General features: G+C 41.5%; 1 protein-coding gene across 1 annotated transcript in view; it reads left to right on the top strand.

Moving 5' to 3' along the window:
- The window catches only part of STON2 (stonin 2), a 73,796-nt gene that overhangs the window by 20,034 nt on the left and 35,549 nt on the right, over nucleotides 1-18,213 (top strand). The window contains exon 4 of the mRNA XM_066188606.1: nucleotides 4,800-4,997. Within this exon, the coding sequence (XP_066044703.1) occupies nucleotides 4,800-4,997 (198 nt within the window). The remainder of the gene's footprint in view (nucleotides 1-4,799; nucleotides 4,998-18,213) is intronic.

The raw sequence follows: 18,213 nt of genomic DNA, 5'->3' as shown, positions 1-18,213 counted from the left end.
ATAGGAAAAAGACTTCCATAAAACTAATTCTGTGGTATATTACTTGATGTTCTACCCTTAGAGGGATGTGGCCCAGTCTTTAAGGTATGTGCTTAGCCAAAGCACTGCCTGTTGGTGTGTGTTTTCAGTCACAGGGGACACTAGTCTGTAGGCAGAGGTCTAGGATATCCAGATGAGGAGAGCAGAGTAGACTTTCCAAAAGCATTGCAGTTTTAAAGAGGACACTCATTTGCGTCCTGTAGAGGCTTGTCCTGTGTGATCCATGTCACTGAGGGGGGATATTTACACACTAACTTTGGCATCTGACTGAGATTCATGAAGGAGGGTGGTTCCACTAACAGACCAGGATGTACTCCATGTAATTCTTGCATGGGAAGCTTTTGTTCTATGAACTATATAGGAACCCTAAGGAGGCGTTTCTTAAGGATATTTTAAAATCCTTCCTTATGAGCTGATCCCACTCCTTTTCTGGGCCCTGTATGATAAATGACCAGATCAGTGCAGCTGACAGCCTCTAAAGGGAAGCAGAAATAACAGTTCTGTTTCTGGCCCTTTACTTTGAGGGACATTTGACAGCAAGAGATGGGATAAACTTCAGCCTAGTTGTTCTCCGTTATTGTGCAGCTCATGATTTTTTTTTCTGTGGGCGACAGCAAAGCTGGAGATGTGTACGCTGACACCCTCAGTGGAAAGCCCGTGGTGACAGCAATTATTCATTTCCAGTAGCAAACATTCTGCATAAGAACAATAGCAAATACCCAGACCGGGGGGGGAGGGAAGAGTATGAAGGCCAAGTGCAAACAGAAGGACTGGTGTGAGGAGGATGGACACATCTGAAATCTGTTTCCTGTACAGGCAGCTGTGAAGAGCAACGTCCTGGAGGCTCAGCAGCCCGGGTCGCGTTCCTGTCAGGGCTCCAGCGCTGTTAGGAAATCGTCTATCTGTCTGTCTGTGCTTGAGCAGCTGCTCAGCTGACTAGATAATTGCCCGGGCTGATGGCCAGGCTGTCTGGAAACACGTTTTGAAAAGGGCTTGCAAAGTGGGATTTCCAGAGTGCCATGAGAGCAAAGAGGATGGCTCCTAGGAGAGAGAGATTCTGTCTTGCTCTGACATTAGGGCTACAGTATTTTGGCACAGGTTCCCCCAAAAGAAAATATTTGTCCCAAAGTACTCAGAGTCTAAAAAATAGCAATTTAAAGACAGCTAGAATGTAGTGGCTGTCCTATAGGAAGTACATTTTAAAGAAAACCAAGGCTAATGCTGGACCCTTTTTGTTCAGGGAAAAGCGAAGACATTATTGGGGGAGTAGAGGTCGGGGGATTGATGGCAAGAAACAGGGCTGAGCAAACAAAGAATTTGGAAGATGAAAAGAAAGGTCAAAATCAGAGGTGCAGATTTTACAGGTTTATGAAAGCACCCATAGTAGGCCTCACAGTGAAAACTATCTTTATTTAGGATGTTCTTGTAAACCCTTCCTTCTACCAGGTTCAGGCAGAGTAAATGCTAAGCAAAATGTTTCTTTCAAAATATTTCTGCATTTGGAGTTTATGTATAGTTAACTGACAGCTCCCAAATTATGTGGATTTCTCCTCAAGAAGCAAAAACTCTTGAGTGAGGCCATAGAAATCTTTAGTCATAGAAATTATGTATTGGCGTGTCCCCTTCTCTGTTCTCCTTTTGCTGGGAAAAGAAGAAGGTTTTTGATTTTTGTTATGATTATTATCAGCCTAGTCAAACTGTTACTGCCAAAGCGAAAAATGAGATTTTTAGGCTGACACAAATGTTGCTATCACAAATTCTTCACAATCTGTAAATGATCACAGCCAGCAGGTGACAAAACATTTGCATTTGTTACACAATGGGCATCCAGCTCACAGTCTCATATTCTGTCAGTGTTAGCTGCACTCTTCAATTCAATGAGGTATTCTTAGTCACCATAATTAGAATAAGGCAAGATCTGTTACATCATCCATCCTATTCAGCCACTCCCACTTCTTCCCAAGAGCTTTTGTCTGGTTTTAAATGACTCGAATTACTTGGACTCTTACCATGTCCCTTGAGAGGCTATCCAGCAGCATATCTGAGTTTAACTACTTTGTGCTGCTCTCTCTGAAAGCAGGCAATATTTGCAACACAAGATCAGCAGCTGGAAGCTACACCTGTCACTAGAAACTGTGATGCTATGCTAAAATCAGAAAACTCTGAAGTCCTATGTAACAAGAAAGGAAATTATGCTAACATGGTTTATTGTAATACAGTGTAGGGATCAAGGAACAGGTTCTCAAAACACCAAAGAGGAATGAAGGCTTCAAGATAAATCTGCATATTAAAAGCCAATCCATTGTTTTAAGAATAAACATGTCAAGAAAAGTAAAATGCATGTTAAAGGAAACTTGGGAAACAATGAGTTGATTTTCAGTATCCAATGCATGCTACAGAATTTGCATTTTAGGGATAGTTCTGGCACTGGTCTTTCAACATTAACAGATTTCTGAGAAATTCCTACAGCAGAAAGGCTGTGACTCTCTAGCTATTGGCATTAGAGACTGAATTCAAAATTTCAGAAAAAGAGCCCTGCCTCATTTAGGAATCTGGCTGCAGCACTTCCAGAAATCTGAAGAGCAGCAGCAGAAGCATCTGAAGAGAGGTCTTAAACATGTGTAGATGTTTACTTTTGCTTGTCTTGCTTTTTGAGATTGCTAGATGGTCTTTTGGCTCAGCACAGGTGAAAATGCACTTTTGCTTCTTTTAATAATTGGTGTTGGGGAACCTAGAACAGTCACAGGTCGAAGTTGACTGTAGTAAGAATTTAAAGAACATCTGTTGCAGAAGAAGCTGCCTGTGGTTTTGGTTTTCCAAAGTACAAGGTTCTTCTTAGGAAAAAAGCAAACAGTTCTGTTCTTTCAAGATGGCCCAACTTACCTGGAATAAAATTCATTTGCCCTTATATAGAAATGTTTGGCAACACTAGTCCAGTCAGTTGCCTTCTTAGATAAACATTGAGTTTGGAAAGCAGAAAAATAGTTGGCAGTATTTGAGTTATTATATCTTACATGTTTCTAGATTAGCCTGTTTTTTCATATTGCTGTGACTGACTTGAAAAAATACTGGAAATCTAAGATGTTTTTTTCTATAAAATAATTCCACAGTTTCTAGGATATAAAGCACACTCCAAAAAAAAACCAAAAAAAACACCTTGGCTTCTGTTAGTGATCCACGTACAGAGCTCAGCTTTTCAGTTTGTCTCCTATGTCCAAATAAAGTACTCTGTCTGTCAGAGCAATTTCAGCTGAAGTTTTAAGGGTAGCTTTTGACCTGCCTCATACCATGTTTAACAAAAGGACTGAGAGCCTTTCTCTGCAGGCACGAGCACAACACAGTGTGCAGTTACTGGAGGGAGGAAGCGTGGGCTTTGGTTGTGTGTCTGACACCAGAGCTGTCAACCTGTGCACTAAGGAGACAGATCTGACTTGCACCTCCTTGTCCTCAGGGATGACTCTACTCAGAAGTCACTCAGTGTCAGTAGGCTCACAGCTGTACACATAAAAATTCCACTGTCTGCTTACCTGAGGCTGTCAGTGCAGACATACAAAATAAATTCATACTTCTCAAGAGGCAAGGCAGAGAGCTCTCTTTGGATATTCTGTCTATGCACACAACAAGGTTTCTATAATGGGGAAGTGTCCTATCACATCACTTGGATGGAGACAGAGAAATTTTCTTTAACATTAATTTGTCATTTTTTCCAAAGTATAATGTCACCTAGTAAGGGTTGTTTGTTTATTACATACTGAGAAGAGACTCTCCATGTCAGTAGTAGTTCAGTAACTGTGAGATTTGGGGAACATCAAGATCTTTGTTGGTTTAACAGCTAAATAAAGATGTACTAATTTAGAAAACAGTTATTAAGCGGATATTAAATTAGAACTAGTCTCTACCCATAGACTTTTCCTTAGTTCAGGAAGACTTTTGAACCATAACTTTCCTTTTTATTAGTATTATTTCCTCACTAAAGTCACCCATTGTTCCTGGCATTCAAGTGATGTTGTGGGCAAAGAATATGCAATACAAAGGGTACACAATACAAACTCATAGCAGTGGATGTGTGTGATTGTGTTCTAAACTTTGGGCGATGGATAGGCAGGACTGAACTGTTTGACATGCAAGTCTGGCAAATGAGTAGAGCAGGGGTTTTGCTCTACACTGAGCAGAAATGTTATGTAGTATATTCAGATTTGGACTCTACATTCTGCATGTTCAGAAACAAAAGCCATTCCTAGTGCATATCAATAGGCCCATTTCAGGTTATTTTTATACTCCCCCTCCATGCAGAGCATTCCTGAGATGATGACTGCATTTGAGTGGGTGTCACAGATAGGGAATGCTTCATTAAAAATAATAAAACCACTTAAAAAAAATCTGTGGTGCTGTAGAAACTCCACTGTGTTGCACAACAAACATATTCAGGTCTTGTCAACAAATATATTCAGGTCTTGTCAACAGTGTCAGAAACATGAAATCTTGTTCTGAAAAGTCACAGCTTCTCCAATGCTTGAGCAACAGGAAAGCATATGGCTGCCTGCAGTACGGAATCTAAGGCAGACAGCTGAGTAGTGCTGGAGGGTAACAGTGCCAGGCACTAGCTCTGCACTTGTTCTAAAATAACTGTGTTGCTGTGGATGTTGGAATTTGTATTTTCAGAGCCCCAGTACACTGATCCAGCATGTCTTTGGAATAGTTGTGATCTTCGGGTAGATTGCCCTGCATGTCTCTAACCAATACCTGTTTTCTGCAACCAGTGTCTGTGTCAAAAGCACCCAACTGGACCTCCCCCTCTTCCAACTCTTCTGAGAGGCAAGCCCGTGCCTCAGAGAGCAGCTGGACAACCAACTCAGAGGACACCAGCAGCCCAAGCATTGCTCCCTCCTACACTGATCTGCAGTCACTTAATACGGAGGACTTGACCAGTGGTAGAACATCTGCAGCAGATTCAGCTGGTAAGAGGGAAGCCTTCAAGCTTCCATCTCAGTCTTTTTGATGCTTCTCAAACATACTGTTCAGAATTGAGCCACAGGGAATGGATCCAAAGCAGAACAAACTCAAGGATTAGGCAGACTAACATTTTGTTCTACTCTAGTTCCAAAAGAATCACACTTGGATTTTACACAGCACTGCCGTGCAAGCTCCTGAAGTTACAGCCAAATGCAGCTATGTACCTGTTGGTAGACTTGGAACATTTCTGATTTTCACATGCCACATCAGCTTTAGCTGATCTAGGAACTAGTATGTTGTGGGAGAGGCTGGATGTCTTTACTGGATTTCCATGCAGAAATTTTCTCAACAGTGTATTGAGCTGGGGCAGGCCCAGTTCTGATTGCTCCTCTCTGTTTCAGTGAGTGCCAAGACACAGATCGAGTTTGCTGGAGGCATTCTTTGCATAGTGGTTTGCACTGTTACTGAACACTAAATGCAAAGACAGTGTAAGACATGACATAAGATGGTTCAGTAGCAGATTTTAATCATTTCAGGATCTTATATTTGACCTTGTAGGGCTCTATTCAGACACAATCCTGATTGTGGAAAAATGTGCTACGTGGCATTGTAGCTCTTTGCTCCTCAGTTGTACTCTGGGTAATCTGAAGCAGGAGAAATAAAGCAGAGTGATGCCAGTCATGTCATGGAGAATGGAAACTCCTGAATGACAAAGGTGAGTTTCACAGTGCATAAAAAAGCTGACATGTCAGGACACAGAAAAAAATACACAGCTCCAGGAGGAAGCATCTGCACTATGTTGGAAGCTGTTTAAGCTAAGCTGAGGAAGGTCAGTGGCTCCCAGTTTGGTGAGGAAAATTGATTCCCTGGTGTCCTGATAGCTCACACCTGAGAGATATTTAATGTGTTTTCTCTCAGGTGGTGAAAGTAAATACATGTGGGAAATGAGATCTATTTTGTGAGAATGGGCTTCCTAAGCCTCACTGTGGTCATATGTCCCTTCCATAAGAAACATATGGATACATCACCTGCAAAGAGCATTATTTGGTGGTTCAGTGAAGCTGGGTTAGACTTCTAGGCAGGTTTATAAACAGCAGCATGGTAGGTACTGGTTCAGTACTTTAGACAAAGGATTTGTGGAGAAGTAGTAGTTACTTTGGATAAGCGGAGCTGTTTCTTTTTTCAAATAATGAAGTTATCATAAATCTGTCTGGCCTTTTTTTTTTTTTGAATACTCTGCTTCTCTGTACCTCTGAGTTTGGAAACCACTTTTTGGTAGAAAGGTAGAATAGGCAAGCTGAAGTATGTGCTGGATATTGCTATTTTGTAGCTATAGGCTGCTGTCACTGGGGCTGTCTTCATCTCAGCAAAGGCAATGAGGGATGCCCAGTCTGGATATAACTTCACATCTTATAGGCAAGTCAAAGACAAAAGCACTGCTGTATATGACTGCTCTCACACATATGGTATTATATCCTGTATATGACCCAAAGTGAACCTCATTCTTCAGTAAAAGCTTTGTGAGCAACTTTCTTACTATGTCTTCCTCAGTCAGTCACAAGTTGATGTATTTATTAGCAAGACGAGTAGAAAAACTCGCTCCAGTCACCTAAAAATTTTTACAAGTGAAAAAGGAGGTAATATAAGCAAGGCTGTGCTATTAGTTAAAACATAAGCTACACTAATCATAAACGTAAGATCCATAAAACCTAACATACACTTCCAGTACCTTAGTGGTACTGGAACTTGAAGTGTGAAATACACAGAGTCTTCCTGTCAGAAGGTGTAGAGTTTGCAAAAGGGCAGCATGAACAAAGTGAATCTGTTTGTTCTGTTCCTGGGATGCCTCACAGTCCACTCCCCAAGGTGGCTGCTGGCATCAGGAAGGTTTCTGGAAGTGGGGAAGCTGAGGAGCTAGTGGCCATGGAATTGCTTTGCAGTTCTGGATGCTTTCCTGTTGCTCAGTCCACCATCATCCCACCATAACAGTGCATAAGTGGACAAAAAATGTAAGAACATTTTTTTCTCTCCATCCTCTCTGCCCTTCCCCAGAAATTCAGTTCTTTAAGCCTGACTTGATTCAAGCATTTGTTTTGCATTTCTCCCCTCAAAGGACTGGCTGCCTCAGTCTGTAGTGAAGTTTGAAGGCTCCATCAAGACAATGAAATGGCATGTATTTTGCCACGAAGGCAAAGAGAGGAATCTCCATGCTCAGTGTGATGATGAAGTCACCTTGACTGCTAGCCAGGATGTTGACTCCAAGGTCAAACTTGCTGGAGGGAAAAAGAAGTCAGACTAATTTCACTGCTGAAAGCCCAATGAAAATAATAAGTTAATGTTTGGTCTACTTAGTGATGGTAAAGAATCAGGTCTATAAAACAGTCTGGGTTTAATACCGTTTCAAATGAGAAAAACCTAGTGATGAGAAAAGCATGAAAAATTCTACTCTGTGGTCAGATGCTACGTAAAATAACTATTTTAGCCATGGTGAATTTTTATTGCCTGAACAGGATGAAAGGATACTCTGTTCCATAATTTCACCACTTATCTTGAATTTATCCTGTGTGCAAAATGCTTAAACACTAACTGCCTGTGGTAGTTCAGGGCACAGGGTTTTGTGTGGGAGCAGATTAAAGCCTGAGGTAGGTCTTACTGCAGGCTTACACAGAGACAAGTCCCAGCCATAAAAATGTGCATCTTGGTGTCCAAGGCTGGTAGGCTCTAAGCAGGTAAAATTGGCTGGAAATTAACTTTCTCACAACTGAATCAAAATTTGAGTGTAAAACCTATGGGCTTGAGCTCATGTAATGCATGTGTTTATGCAAGATATGGCCTAGGAAGAAATCTAAGGAAGATTAGAGAGACTTGAATGATGCAACCTGAAAGTTTACCCTTGCTACAGGGGACTGCAGAAAACCTCCCAACTGATGGAGTTGGGATAAGCAGACTGATGTCTTGTAAAGGCAGCAGTGTTCACAGTAGTGAAGGTAAATGTTGCATGAGCAGACCTGAAAAAGATTTGCTTTTTTATCAAAGTGCAACTAAAAGATGCTGCACTTCATTGCCTATGCTAGTTTGAACTCTGGCACCAAGAAGCCTTTTATATTATCCTCATCTTTGTCAGCACAAGGGATTCTTTAGCCTGAAGCAGCTAGCCAATAAATGCGGGTCAGGTGATGGCAGACTGTCCATTTAATGTGGGCATGTTTATGCGGTTATAACAGCGAGCACTTTGCAACAGCTGGGGTTTCACAGTGTATGTGAAGCTGTGTTTGGTGCTGGTGAAGTGCCCCTTGCCTCAGAGTTCTTACCATGCCTTGCCATGTCGCACAGCTTGGATCAATGAGCGTGAAAAGAAGTGGGAACTTTTGGCCTTTGTGCTGTGCTCTGAAAGATAAGTAACACAGGACATCTCTGTTACTGATACAATACAAGTATTTGTTCCATCTGTAGCAGATGCCTGTCTCGGCTTTCAAAAACGGCCAAATATCTGCAAGACAGAGGAGCAAAGGAGAGGCCTTCTTGTAACTGTGGTTATGGATCTGTTCTAGGGTTGTGCCCAAATACCTCACAGCTTGATTTAGATTTCTGCATGTCACCATTCTTCTTTACAATACTTTTATTCATATAAATTGAAATTATATTGTATACAAAATATAAATAATTATATGGTCAGTATGTATATAATAAAGATGATATATATTTTTTCATAGCTCATAAACTATATTCTATTATAAACTTAATAGAATATATAATAGAACCTCTCTGTATTATATAATAAAGCTCTGTGTGTGTGTGTGTGTGTGTATGTCTGTGTGTAGGCATAAGTTTCCTCACAGCAATTTTAGGTGCACTGTTGCTAGTTGTGTTGTTTCTATTGTGATTTGTATCTTAGCAAAGCTGTGGCTATGCCATGTTTGATGTTAACAGTTCAATTTATTGACCAGTTGTTCTCTTTGGCACTTTCTTGTATCTCTGGGACTACTGGGTTACTGAGGAAATTGCTATGTTATTATTTTCTGAGAACATCTGCATGTTTGGAGATAGAATGTTGCACATGTGACCCCTAATTTCTCAAAATCCAGACAGTTCATAAATAGCACAAGGAATTAATTCTGAGAATGTTGTTATTTTCAAAGTAAAACACATTGTTTAACGAGGTTCTGGTGCTTCTGTTCCAAAACTTGGAAATGGCAATTCTGACAAGCTCAGCTCCGGCTATCTCTTGAAGGTGGTAGAGGGCAAGTAGTAACTTTTCAAACCTTTTCCTAATAGTTTTCTGGAGTAGTTCTGTTACATTTCTTCTGTAACTATAGCCAGCTAGATACTGAATCCCAATATGATGACTGCAAGAATGGTGTTTTGTGAATTTCAAACAAGCAGCTTTGGACAATATTATATAGCTGGTTATAAGATAACTGGATAGCTGGTTATAAGATACAAGATTATTCAGTGGTTGCACTGAATGCCATCAACAGGCTACAACCTCTGAAATTATTCCATGTTAATTACCATGGCAAGGGGGAAAATATATGCTGATGATTACTACCTTCCATCCAGAAATGCATTTCAGTTATGCTGTGTAACTATTAACCAGCTTTTCCTGGTGTCCCTGTCCCAGACACATGAAAAACTTGTACACGAGAGCCTGCCAAAGCCAGCTGGAGAGGCTGCAGAGAGGAATATCCAAGCCCTGCTTCAAGGAGGAGGGGATTCCAGAGAACCATGAACAAATAGCACCTAAAATATGCTCTTAAACAACTCCAACCTATAAGGGCTAGATTCAGCACCAGAGGCATGTTTTTTATTTTTCATGTCAATACCAACTAGCATTTCAGGAGTTTCATATCCTAGTTGTCATTCCAGCTTTGTCTCATGCAGTTTTAGCTTCTTGAAGAGTAATGAATTAGTGGGACAGATCTGGGAAGCTAGGTCTAGATAATTCATAGCAGTAGAAGTGTTGTGATCCCAAGGTAGACCTGTGTACTGGGAATTAGCTCATCTTCAAGGCTTCCTGGCCTCAGTGTCCCAATGACCTCTGCAGTAGTGTTCAATCCTCATCCCTGTTTTGCAGTGGGGAAGCCTGCAGCTCGGTTGTGCAAGCTAGACCTGGGTGAAGTAGAAATAGCTTTTGCCATATAGACTGACAGTCTTGCTCTTTGATGAAGGCTGCAGGTAAAATCAGTGGACTAGAGTCACTGCCTCAGTCCCTCCTTGTGGCAGGAAGGAAGGCACAGAAAATCTGCCAGGAGGAAGGGGAAGTGTTAGAATGAGAAAAGGTCAGGTACAACAATAAACAAATATTTCTTTCAGTAGAGAGAATTACAAAATAATGTTGCTGTGCAGTCATCTGACTCATTGGCTTTAAGGCCAGAAGGGAGGACTGTGATGTCATTATTATTGTCCAGTCTGGCCTCCTGCATGTCCCAGGCCAAAGAACCTCACCCAGTCATTTCTGCACCAAACCTTTCAGTCTGAAATATACAGAACAACTGCAGGCTGTGCAGAGAATGCATTGAGAACAGCCCTGAGGAAAAAGACATGAGGGTGTTGCTGAATGAAAAGCTCAACATGAGCTGGCAATATGGAAGAAATTCTTTGCTGTGAGGATGGTGAGGCCCTGGAAGAGATTGCCTAGAGAAACTGTGGATGCCCCATCCCTGGAAGTGTTTAGGGCCAGGCTGGATGGGGCTTGGAGCAAGCTGGTCTCGTGGAAAGGTGTCCCTGCTCATGGCAGGGTGGGTGAAACAAGATGATTTTTAAGGTTGCTTCCAACCCAAGCTATTCTATAATACTACCATATCCTGAGCAAATATTTACATAATATCTTTCTAATTAACATCAGCTGCAGCAAAGTTAGTCCCTGATCAGCCGTTTCCATCCCTTCAAAACTTCATCTTTAAAAACGACTGTCCTAGTGATAACACTTAAAGCAAGATGAGATGTCACTGAGCTCAGCTCTGTCAGCTCTTGTGGGGCTAAGTGTAGTCTGCTAACACTGATTATTTATCTTCTCTGTTACTTTGCCTCGCAAAGAAGAGTGGTTGATGCTGCTGTAGGACTATCAGATTCTTGCTTTTTCTTCAGGAATGATGAGAAATATCAGGGTGTAGGAGGACAGAATTTAACATTGCTCTTACAGTAAGAAAGGAGTTAGAAGAAAGCTCAGAAGTGTCTGCTCCTCCTAATGCCTATTAGGCTGAGTCTTATGGTGCTTACCCCTGTGAATTAATTGGGCCTTCCCTGCTCCTCCACATTCTAAGAATGAAATTATTGCTTGGAAAAGTTATAATTAAAAACTTTATATCTATCTATATATATATGTATATGTATGTATATATATATATGAAATAACTTTGCTGTTTATTGAGTGTTTTCTTGTCTGCTTGCTAGCGTAGAATCAGTTCTGGTCTCGTCCATGTCATTGGCCCTGCAAACAGCTAAATGAGCATCTCCTAGTTCAGGTGCTGAGTTTTCTTCTTATGGTTCTTTGGAAGTGCAAGGTACAGTAACTGTGGATTTGTATCAGGGCTATCTTTATTATAGAAGAGCTAAATGCTGAGCCTACATGGTATTCTTGATGAAGTTCACGCTTTTCACACCTATTCCCCAATGTTTTTACATAGTCAGATCAGCTGAAAGGACAGCAGAGAGAAGCTCAGGGCGAGTCACAGGACTGACCTTCTGATCTGCCTTTCTGTGGGCAATATCCTGAGAAAATAGATGTGATTAGATGCTTTGTAGTTTGTCTCAGGCCAGTGAGGCAGACTAGGTGGTACAAAGCCCTTTATTTCTGTTTGTAAGGCTGTGATTCCTCAGCCACTGTGTTTACGTTGGCCCTAGTTGGTCTCTAATGCAGAAAGCCATGTGCTGATATGATAAGCCTGAGGAGTTCAGCAGAAGGTTTTGCAGCTGGACAGGACATTTCAGTGTAAAGCTTAATTGGAGATGGAATGTTTAAGTGCAGCAGCTCTCTGTGATTGCTGTGTTCACAGAGGAACAGCTTGGTTTACTTAGACTAATTCTGCAGGATGCTAAGTGGCTTCCAAGCTTAAAGCTGCTGGGAGAGAAGAACACCAAGATATCTCCCCCCATCCAGCTCTTTCAAAGTGGAAACATCAGTGGCAGTCTTCAGCAACATCATCTCACCTGTGGCATTCTGTTCCTGGCAGCATGCTGCTGTACTGCTGGCAGGAGGCAGGAATGACATTGTAGCCATAGAGTAGCTCTGGAGAAGCACTGTCCCAGCTTTGTGCTGCTCAGCACCACAGCCAGTGCCCTACAGCACTGGCTGCACCCCAAGGAACACAGCTCCTGAATCACAGTGGGATTCACCGCAGAGAGGAGTCACCCACCTGAGAACTGGCGTTTTCCACCCTTGAGTCTACATGGCAGAGAAGCAAGCAAGGCTTCAGCAGTAGTACCAACAGGAATTGTAAATCATTGCATGTGCTCTTGATTAGAGATCCCAGTTCTGTGTGGAATTTCCTGTCTGATTATGAAGGAGCTGAGTGGAGCTGGCAGAGTAAAAAAGCCAGTGAAAAAGCTGGCAGCAGCAGAGAGCAAGTAAGAATGAGAAATTTCACAATACCCAAATGTATGGATTTGCTTGTTTCTCTCTTGCTGTGATATCATCCGAAACCTAAGAAAGGCTCAGGGGATCACTGGACTACACATCACAGGAACTGGAAAAGTGATCATGAACACCTATAGGGGATCAGTTATAGAGTCATCTTCTCGAAAAACAGTGTGGGATAAAATGGAAAGCAGATTTGTCAAAAAAATGAATAGTGAACAGAATAATTTAAGCAAAAATTTCAGCTTCTATGTTGACAACTTATTTTCTTGTACCCACTTAGAAACTTGTGATAAATGTCCATTTTTATCAGGACTTTTGCCTCCTTTTTTCTTTTATTCAGCCCCGGTGTTAAGGGAAAAATGTAACACTTTCTGTTCTTTCGAGGCAGAAATGAGCAGAGTTAAACGACAGTACTCTAGGGAGATTGTTGATTTATCTCTTTACTTCAATATCTCTGGTTTTTACCTCATCTAGCCTTGATCAAACCATATAATACTGGAGCACAGAAATGACATGAATCTTAATAACTATGTTCATCTGTTATTAGTAGCAATTTGGTCTTCATTGCCCTCGTGTTTTACAGATGAGATCAAAATCCTCTGCCCGGATAAACTGGTATTTGCATTCTGACTGTGTGTATTACATGAGAGGAAGAGGAGACTTCATGCTATTTCATCAATCTGATCTTGATTAGCAAGAATAAGAATTGTGATTCTGGGTTTTGTCACATGGATGCCAGTCAGTACTTGTCAGTACCCTTGTGGGTATATTTCATGGACACTGATTTGAACTAATCACTTAGGACTCAATTTTTTAAAACTATTAAGAGTGCTCAGTACTTTTTGTGAAGAAGTCCAGATCTGGGTTTTACACCTAAAACTGTTTCCAAGATTCTCATGTCCCAGCTATTCTTGTTACAGTTAACAAAATTTTCAAACAGCTTCAGCTCACTGTGCTCCTCTCCAAATCTAGCCATTTTATTTAGTGTCTAAAAGGAGATTAGAGATCCTGCCAACATATGTCCTGTAGCTCTGTGTTCTCAAGCCCATTACAGGCTTTGTAGAAATTATTCCATTTAAGTGGAGACTTTAGTCAGTGGTTTATTGAAGCTGCTATATTTTCACATGTAGAGATTTCAGAGAGCTTTTAAACATGATTCACTTAAGATCATAGGAATGGAATCTATCTATTTCCAAGGCCCTGATGTAAATGTATTCATGAACATTTCCTATCCATGTGTTCCTGTGCCAATATTGTCTTTCAAATAGCTTTTTGCCCTCTCCAGTGTAAGTGCTTTAATATATTTATACAGGGTAATTATCTCCCTCTCTGTGTCCATTTGCTAAACCAAATGAGACAAGCTGTTTAATATTCTGGTTCTCCATTCTCCTCCTCATCCTGGAAAGCTTTTCTCAGCTCACGTTGCTGTTTGAATTAATCTTTCAGGTGTGTGGTGATCAAAACAGTGCAAGACTGAGGTCTCAGCACAGCCTGATATCAAAATATTAGTTTTCCCATCTTCAGGAATTGTCTCCTTGATACATCCCAGGATCTTATTTCCTTTTGTGCCAGTGCATCAGGCAAGTACCCTTGGAGTATATTCAAACCGGTTGTCTATACGTGCTTGCTATGCCCTGCCTCTGCTACACATGCATTTGTATGCTTGGTGGTAGGCATTAGCCTTCAGAAGGGACTGGGGGAAAAGGGAGTACATGGCAGCACAGAGCGTACAGAGAGGCACATGGTGCACCCGGCAGAGCAGACAATTGCAGGGTGTGAGTGCTTTTGTCACGCAGCCGCAGCGCCAGCCCCATCGCTTCCTGCGCAGCACTGCCGCCAGCACGGGCACTTGGCTCCACAAGTGGGACACGAGGTTGGCCCAGGGCAATTCACTGCACCTCCTCTGCAGCAGGCCCTTCACCAGCCTGCCAGAATTAGGATCGGGATGGGAAAGTTTACATAAAAGAAGTAGGGGGGGGGGCTTTCCTGGAGGTTTTGTTTTCATGAACCCACTGCTCCTCCTCCCCCAGACTGATTTGTTTGTTCAGGCTTGGTTGCCTCCAGCAACACATTATTAGTGCAAACTATGGTGTATCCTGGGAGACCTGCAGGATTCCCTGCAAATCTTTTGAGTTTTTCGTCTCCAAGGAGGAAGAGACACAAAGGCATTTCACTCTGTTGACGCAGTTGCATGTGCATTGTTCCCCTTCTTTGAGTGTTGGTGGGTCTCTTCAGCAAATGCTGTAATTGGACTACACAGTCTTCATCTTGCATCTTCGTCTCAGTGAGTAGATTATGCTTTTCTTGGTAAAGCCACCAAATTGCACTGCTTTAAAGGCTGTATTTGAAAACATGCTTAGCTGAAGAGGTTTCAGCAGAGCTGTGTGCTAATTGTTGCACACACAGATCTGTCCTTGCTGATGGTAGACCTCAGGCTTTCAGGGTAAACCTGGCCTTAAGATAAATACAGATTGTGTTATGCATGAGCAGTTTTCCTTGATTTAGCATGGTTGCAAAGGCAGCGAAGACACAGTGACATGGATTAACAACGTGGGTATATATTCAGGGCTCTGCTAAGACCATACATCTCTTCTAAAAGACCATATATCTCTGCTAAAATCAATGCCAATGCAAATTCTTTAGATAAAACAAGTGTTATGAGAGCTTCCCCACGATGTGATCAAACTGCAGGTATGCTTTTGATCTCTGCTTGGTTCGAAATTATAGGACTCAGCTTCAGCTCCTTTGGCTGTTCTCTGGCCCAGGCTTGCGGGGACCAGCCTAAGTGTCACAATGCAATTCAAACATCATGAAGAGCACTTGATTTCCTGATTAGTCACGTATGTGTCCGGAGATGGACAGCATCAGATGAGCTGATCTCCCATAAAGGTCAAGGCAGCTTAGCTAAGAGAGGTCAGTGCTCCAGTAGATAAGGCATCAACAACAGATGGCATCTCAATAACAGAGCAGTCAGAGGTAATGGACATGAGGGTTCTCATAACAGTGATGCTGCTGGTAATGGGGGGCTATTGGAAGGGCAAGGGAGTTAGGGAAATGCAGAGGTGTTTTGAGTGTGATCTGCTTTCACCAGGTGATTCAGTTGCCAAGAGACTCGGATGTTAAAAAGTGGTGACTGAGGCTTCAGCCCTGTCCTCTGTCCCCAAGCTGATTCAGGTCTGCCAGAGGGTGAGGGACTGCTGGGGCAAAAGGGTGAGCTGCGCTCTGCTGAGATTGACAGTCCAGCTCCATCCACAGAACAAAACCAGTTTGTCTCACGTGTCTGAACAACCCAAACCTGAACTAATGGAACAAACAGGTGTGAAAGAAGAAGGGTTTTGCCAGAGCCAGTATCTCCTTGTCTTCTGGATGAAAGGAAAAACCAGGTCAGTAGAAATCAACCCATCCCTCAACAGATGGTAGGGAGAAGAGTCACTCTTCAATGAGCAAAGGCACTTGAGATTAACCTGATAATTCCTGGATCATTCTCAAGTCAAATAGCAAGGGATCAGGACCCAGGAGGCTTCTCCTGCTAGACCTGGAAACCCACCTTATGTGCCTCTTGATATCTTTCTCCAGGGAAGAAGTAAGGGGGAAAAATAGAAGGATGGATGACTAGGCTATACTTTTCCACATTTGAATTATTTCTTAGTGAACAGCTTTAATCCTCATGCTCCAGCCCATCTCCTGCTTTACAGAAAAGTTTGAAGGCGGCTCCTGAGCCTCCCAACTGCCAGTGGTCTAAGAAATGGTCTTTAACCCACACAGTCCCTTTTCCCTTTTTTCACCATAGGGTTTTCTCTCTTCCTGCCCATTTTTTCTCTTCTGGGTGCTGCTCTACTTCTATTCCTTTCCAATTTAAAATTACTCAAATGCTTAAAAGGTTTGATATCAGTGGCATCACCTTGTTTGTAGTGGGTGACCTGCTGCATCCTGCATTCCCTTCTGGCAGGGAAGGAAAAATGAGTAAAGGTACTGTCATTCCCCTTTACTTGGCAGAAGGCACTTCTGCATGCAGAAGAATTTCTTCATAATCTGCTTCAGAACTTAAATTTCTCTTTGTTGACTGGATAATTGAAGTAGCACTGTTGTGAAGTAGTGGTAATCTTTGAGAAAATACATACCAATTCTAGCAGTAGCTAATGCTTTACTGGAGTGCCCTGCAGTGTCATTTAAATTTCATCAGTGGCAATAATTTCTGCATCTTACAGGATTCTGAAGCTGCAATATTTCCCTAGACATTTTCGATTTTGTAGGGTGCTGTATGAGTTTGATTCTTATACCTGGATTTCTACCATTGCATTAAAAAAGTGTATTATCTTTAAAACTCAAATCTATGGATGAAAATTTTGTGGGTATTTTCATTTTTCTAACTTCATTAAATCATTCTCCCACCCCTGAAAAAAAACCCCAAAACTTTATTTTCTATGCTCAAACACTGTGAGTAGTGTTTTGAGTATAGAAGTCTTCACTCAAATTAGCATAAACTGGGAAAATACAACTCAAGTTGATGAACAACTTTTGGAGGCAAGTGGTCTCTATGCTTAACTTCATAACCACCTGGAGTCCCCATGCAATAATCTAAAGAGACATATAATACAGCCAAATTGCTAGAGTCACTCTGAGCCTGACACCTACCTGAAATGAAAGTGTAAAATATGTTCTTGTGCTATTTTAAATCTAATTGCCTAGTAATCATCAGGAGGTAAATATTCCTCACTATCTTTCCTGAAAAGTTTAAGAACTTATATATAAGTTCTCTCTATATAAGAACTCTCCCTATATATTTCTGTATTTTTTTTGTTTCAAAAGCCTTCACTCACAGTTCTGTTTGGCAAATGCAACATTTTGTATTTTTTCATATAAGTGGAGCTGGCTTTGCAATGTGTTTAATAAAGTCAGTTTCCACTGACTATGTTGACTATGTGCAACAAAAAGGGAAGATGTTTAAAAAGAGGAAAACACTATGGTGAATATACAGTAATAGTCTCCAAGTTGTATGCTGCATCTGCCAGTACAGTTTACTTTAAAGTAATTTTCAAGTCAACACTTGTACAAAACAGTGAACCAGTGGTAAAAATGAAAATACAACTTCTGTTAAAGAATAGCTGCTAGACTCCCTAAGGCAATGAACTATGGCCATGGCATGTTTTGTGCTATCTCTATCTTCTGTGATGAATGGCAGGACTGTTGAGCGCTGTAAGGATAAAGTAATTTTTAATTCCTGTGATGAGGTAAGATGGTGGGAACAGTGAAGATCCTCCAACATAATTTTCTGCTCTGTGTTTTCTCTCACAGAAATTTGAATACAAAGGCTGCCTTTATCAGCTGCATGGGTTTTTTTCCCCTCAGCTTCTCATACTTTATAATTTGGCTATGAATTTTAAAGAATGGAGCAGAGATTAGAAATTAGCACCCTTTGTGTCCTATTGAAAGCATATCATCCCCTCCTCCTTAGACACTGCAAAATTCCTTGCTAATAAGGCTGACTGAACAAGTCTTCATTAAACTGCATGTTGCTGGGCTGGAGAATTTGTCTCCATCAGCCATTCAGACCATGACCTGGACAAATCAACCGTGATGCCTCAGATGTGAAAAGCCTTTGTTTGGCTTCTCACGTTCTGAACACAATTAGTAGCTCTGCA

This window comes from Chamaea fasciata, unplaced genomic scaffold (assembly GCF_029207755.1).
Source record: "Chamaea fasciata isolate MVZ Bird 193981 ecotype frontalis unplaced genomic scaffold, bChaFas1.0.hap1 SCAF_7, whole genome shotgun sequence".
NCBI classification, from domain to species: domain Eukaryota; kingdom Metazoa; phylum Chordata; class Aves; order Passeriformes; family Sylviidae; genus Chamaea; species Chamaea fasciata.
The sequence above is the reverse complement of the archived record's forward strand: the minus strand, read 5'-3'. Positions and strand labels throughout refer to the sequence as shown.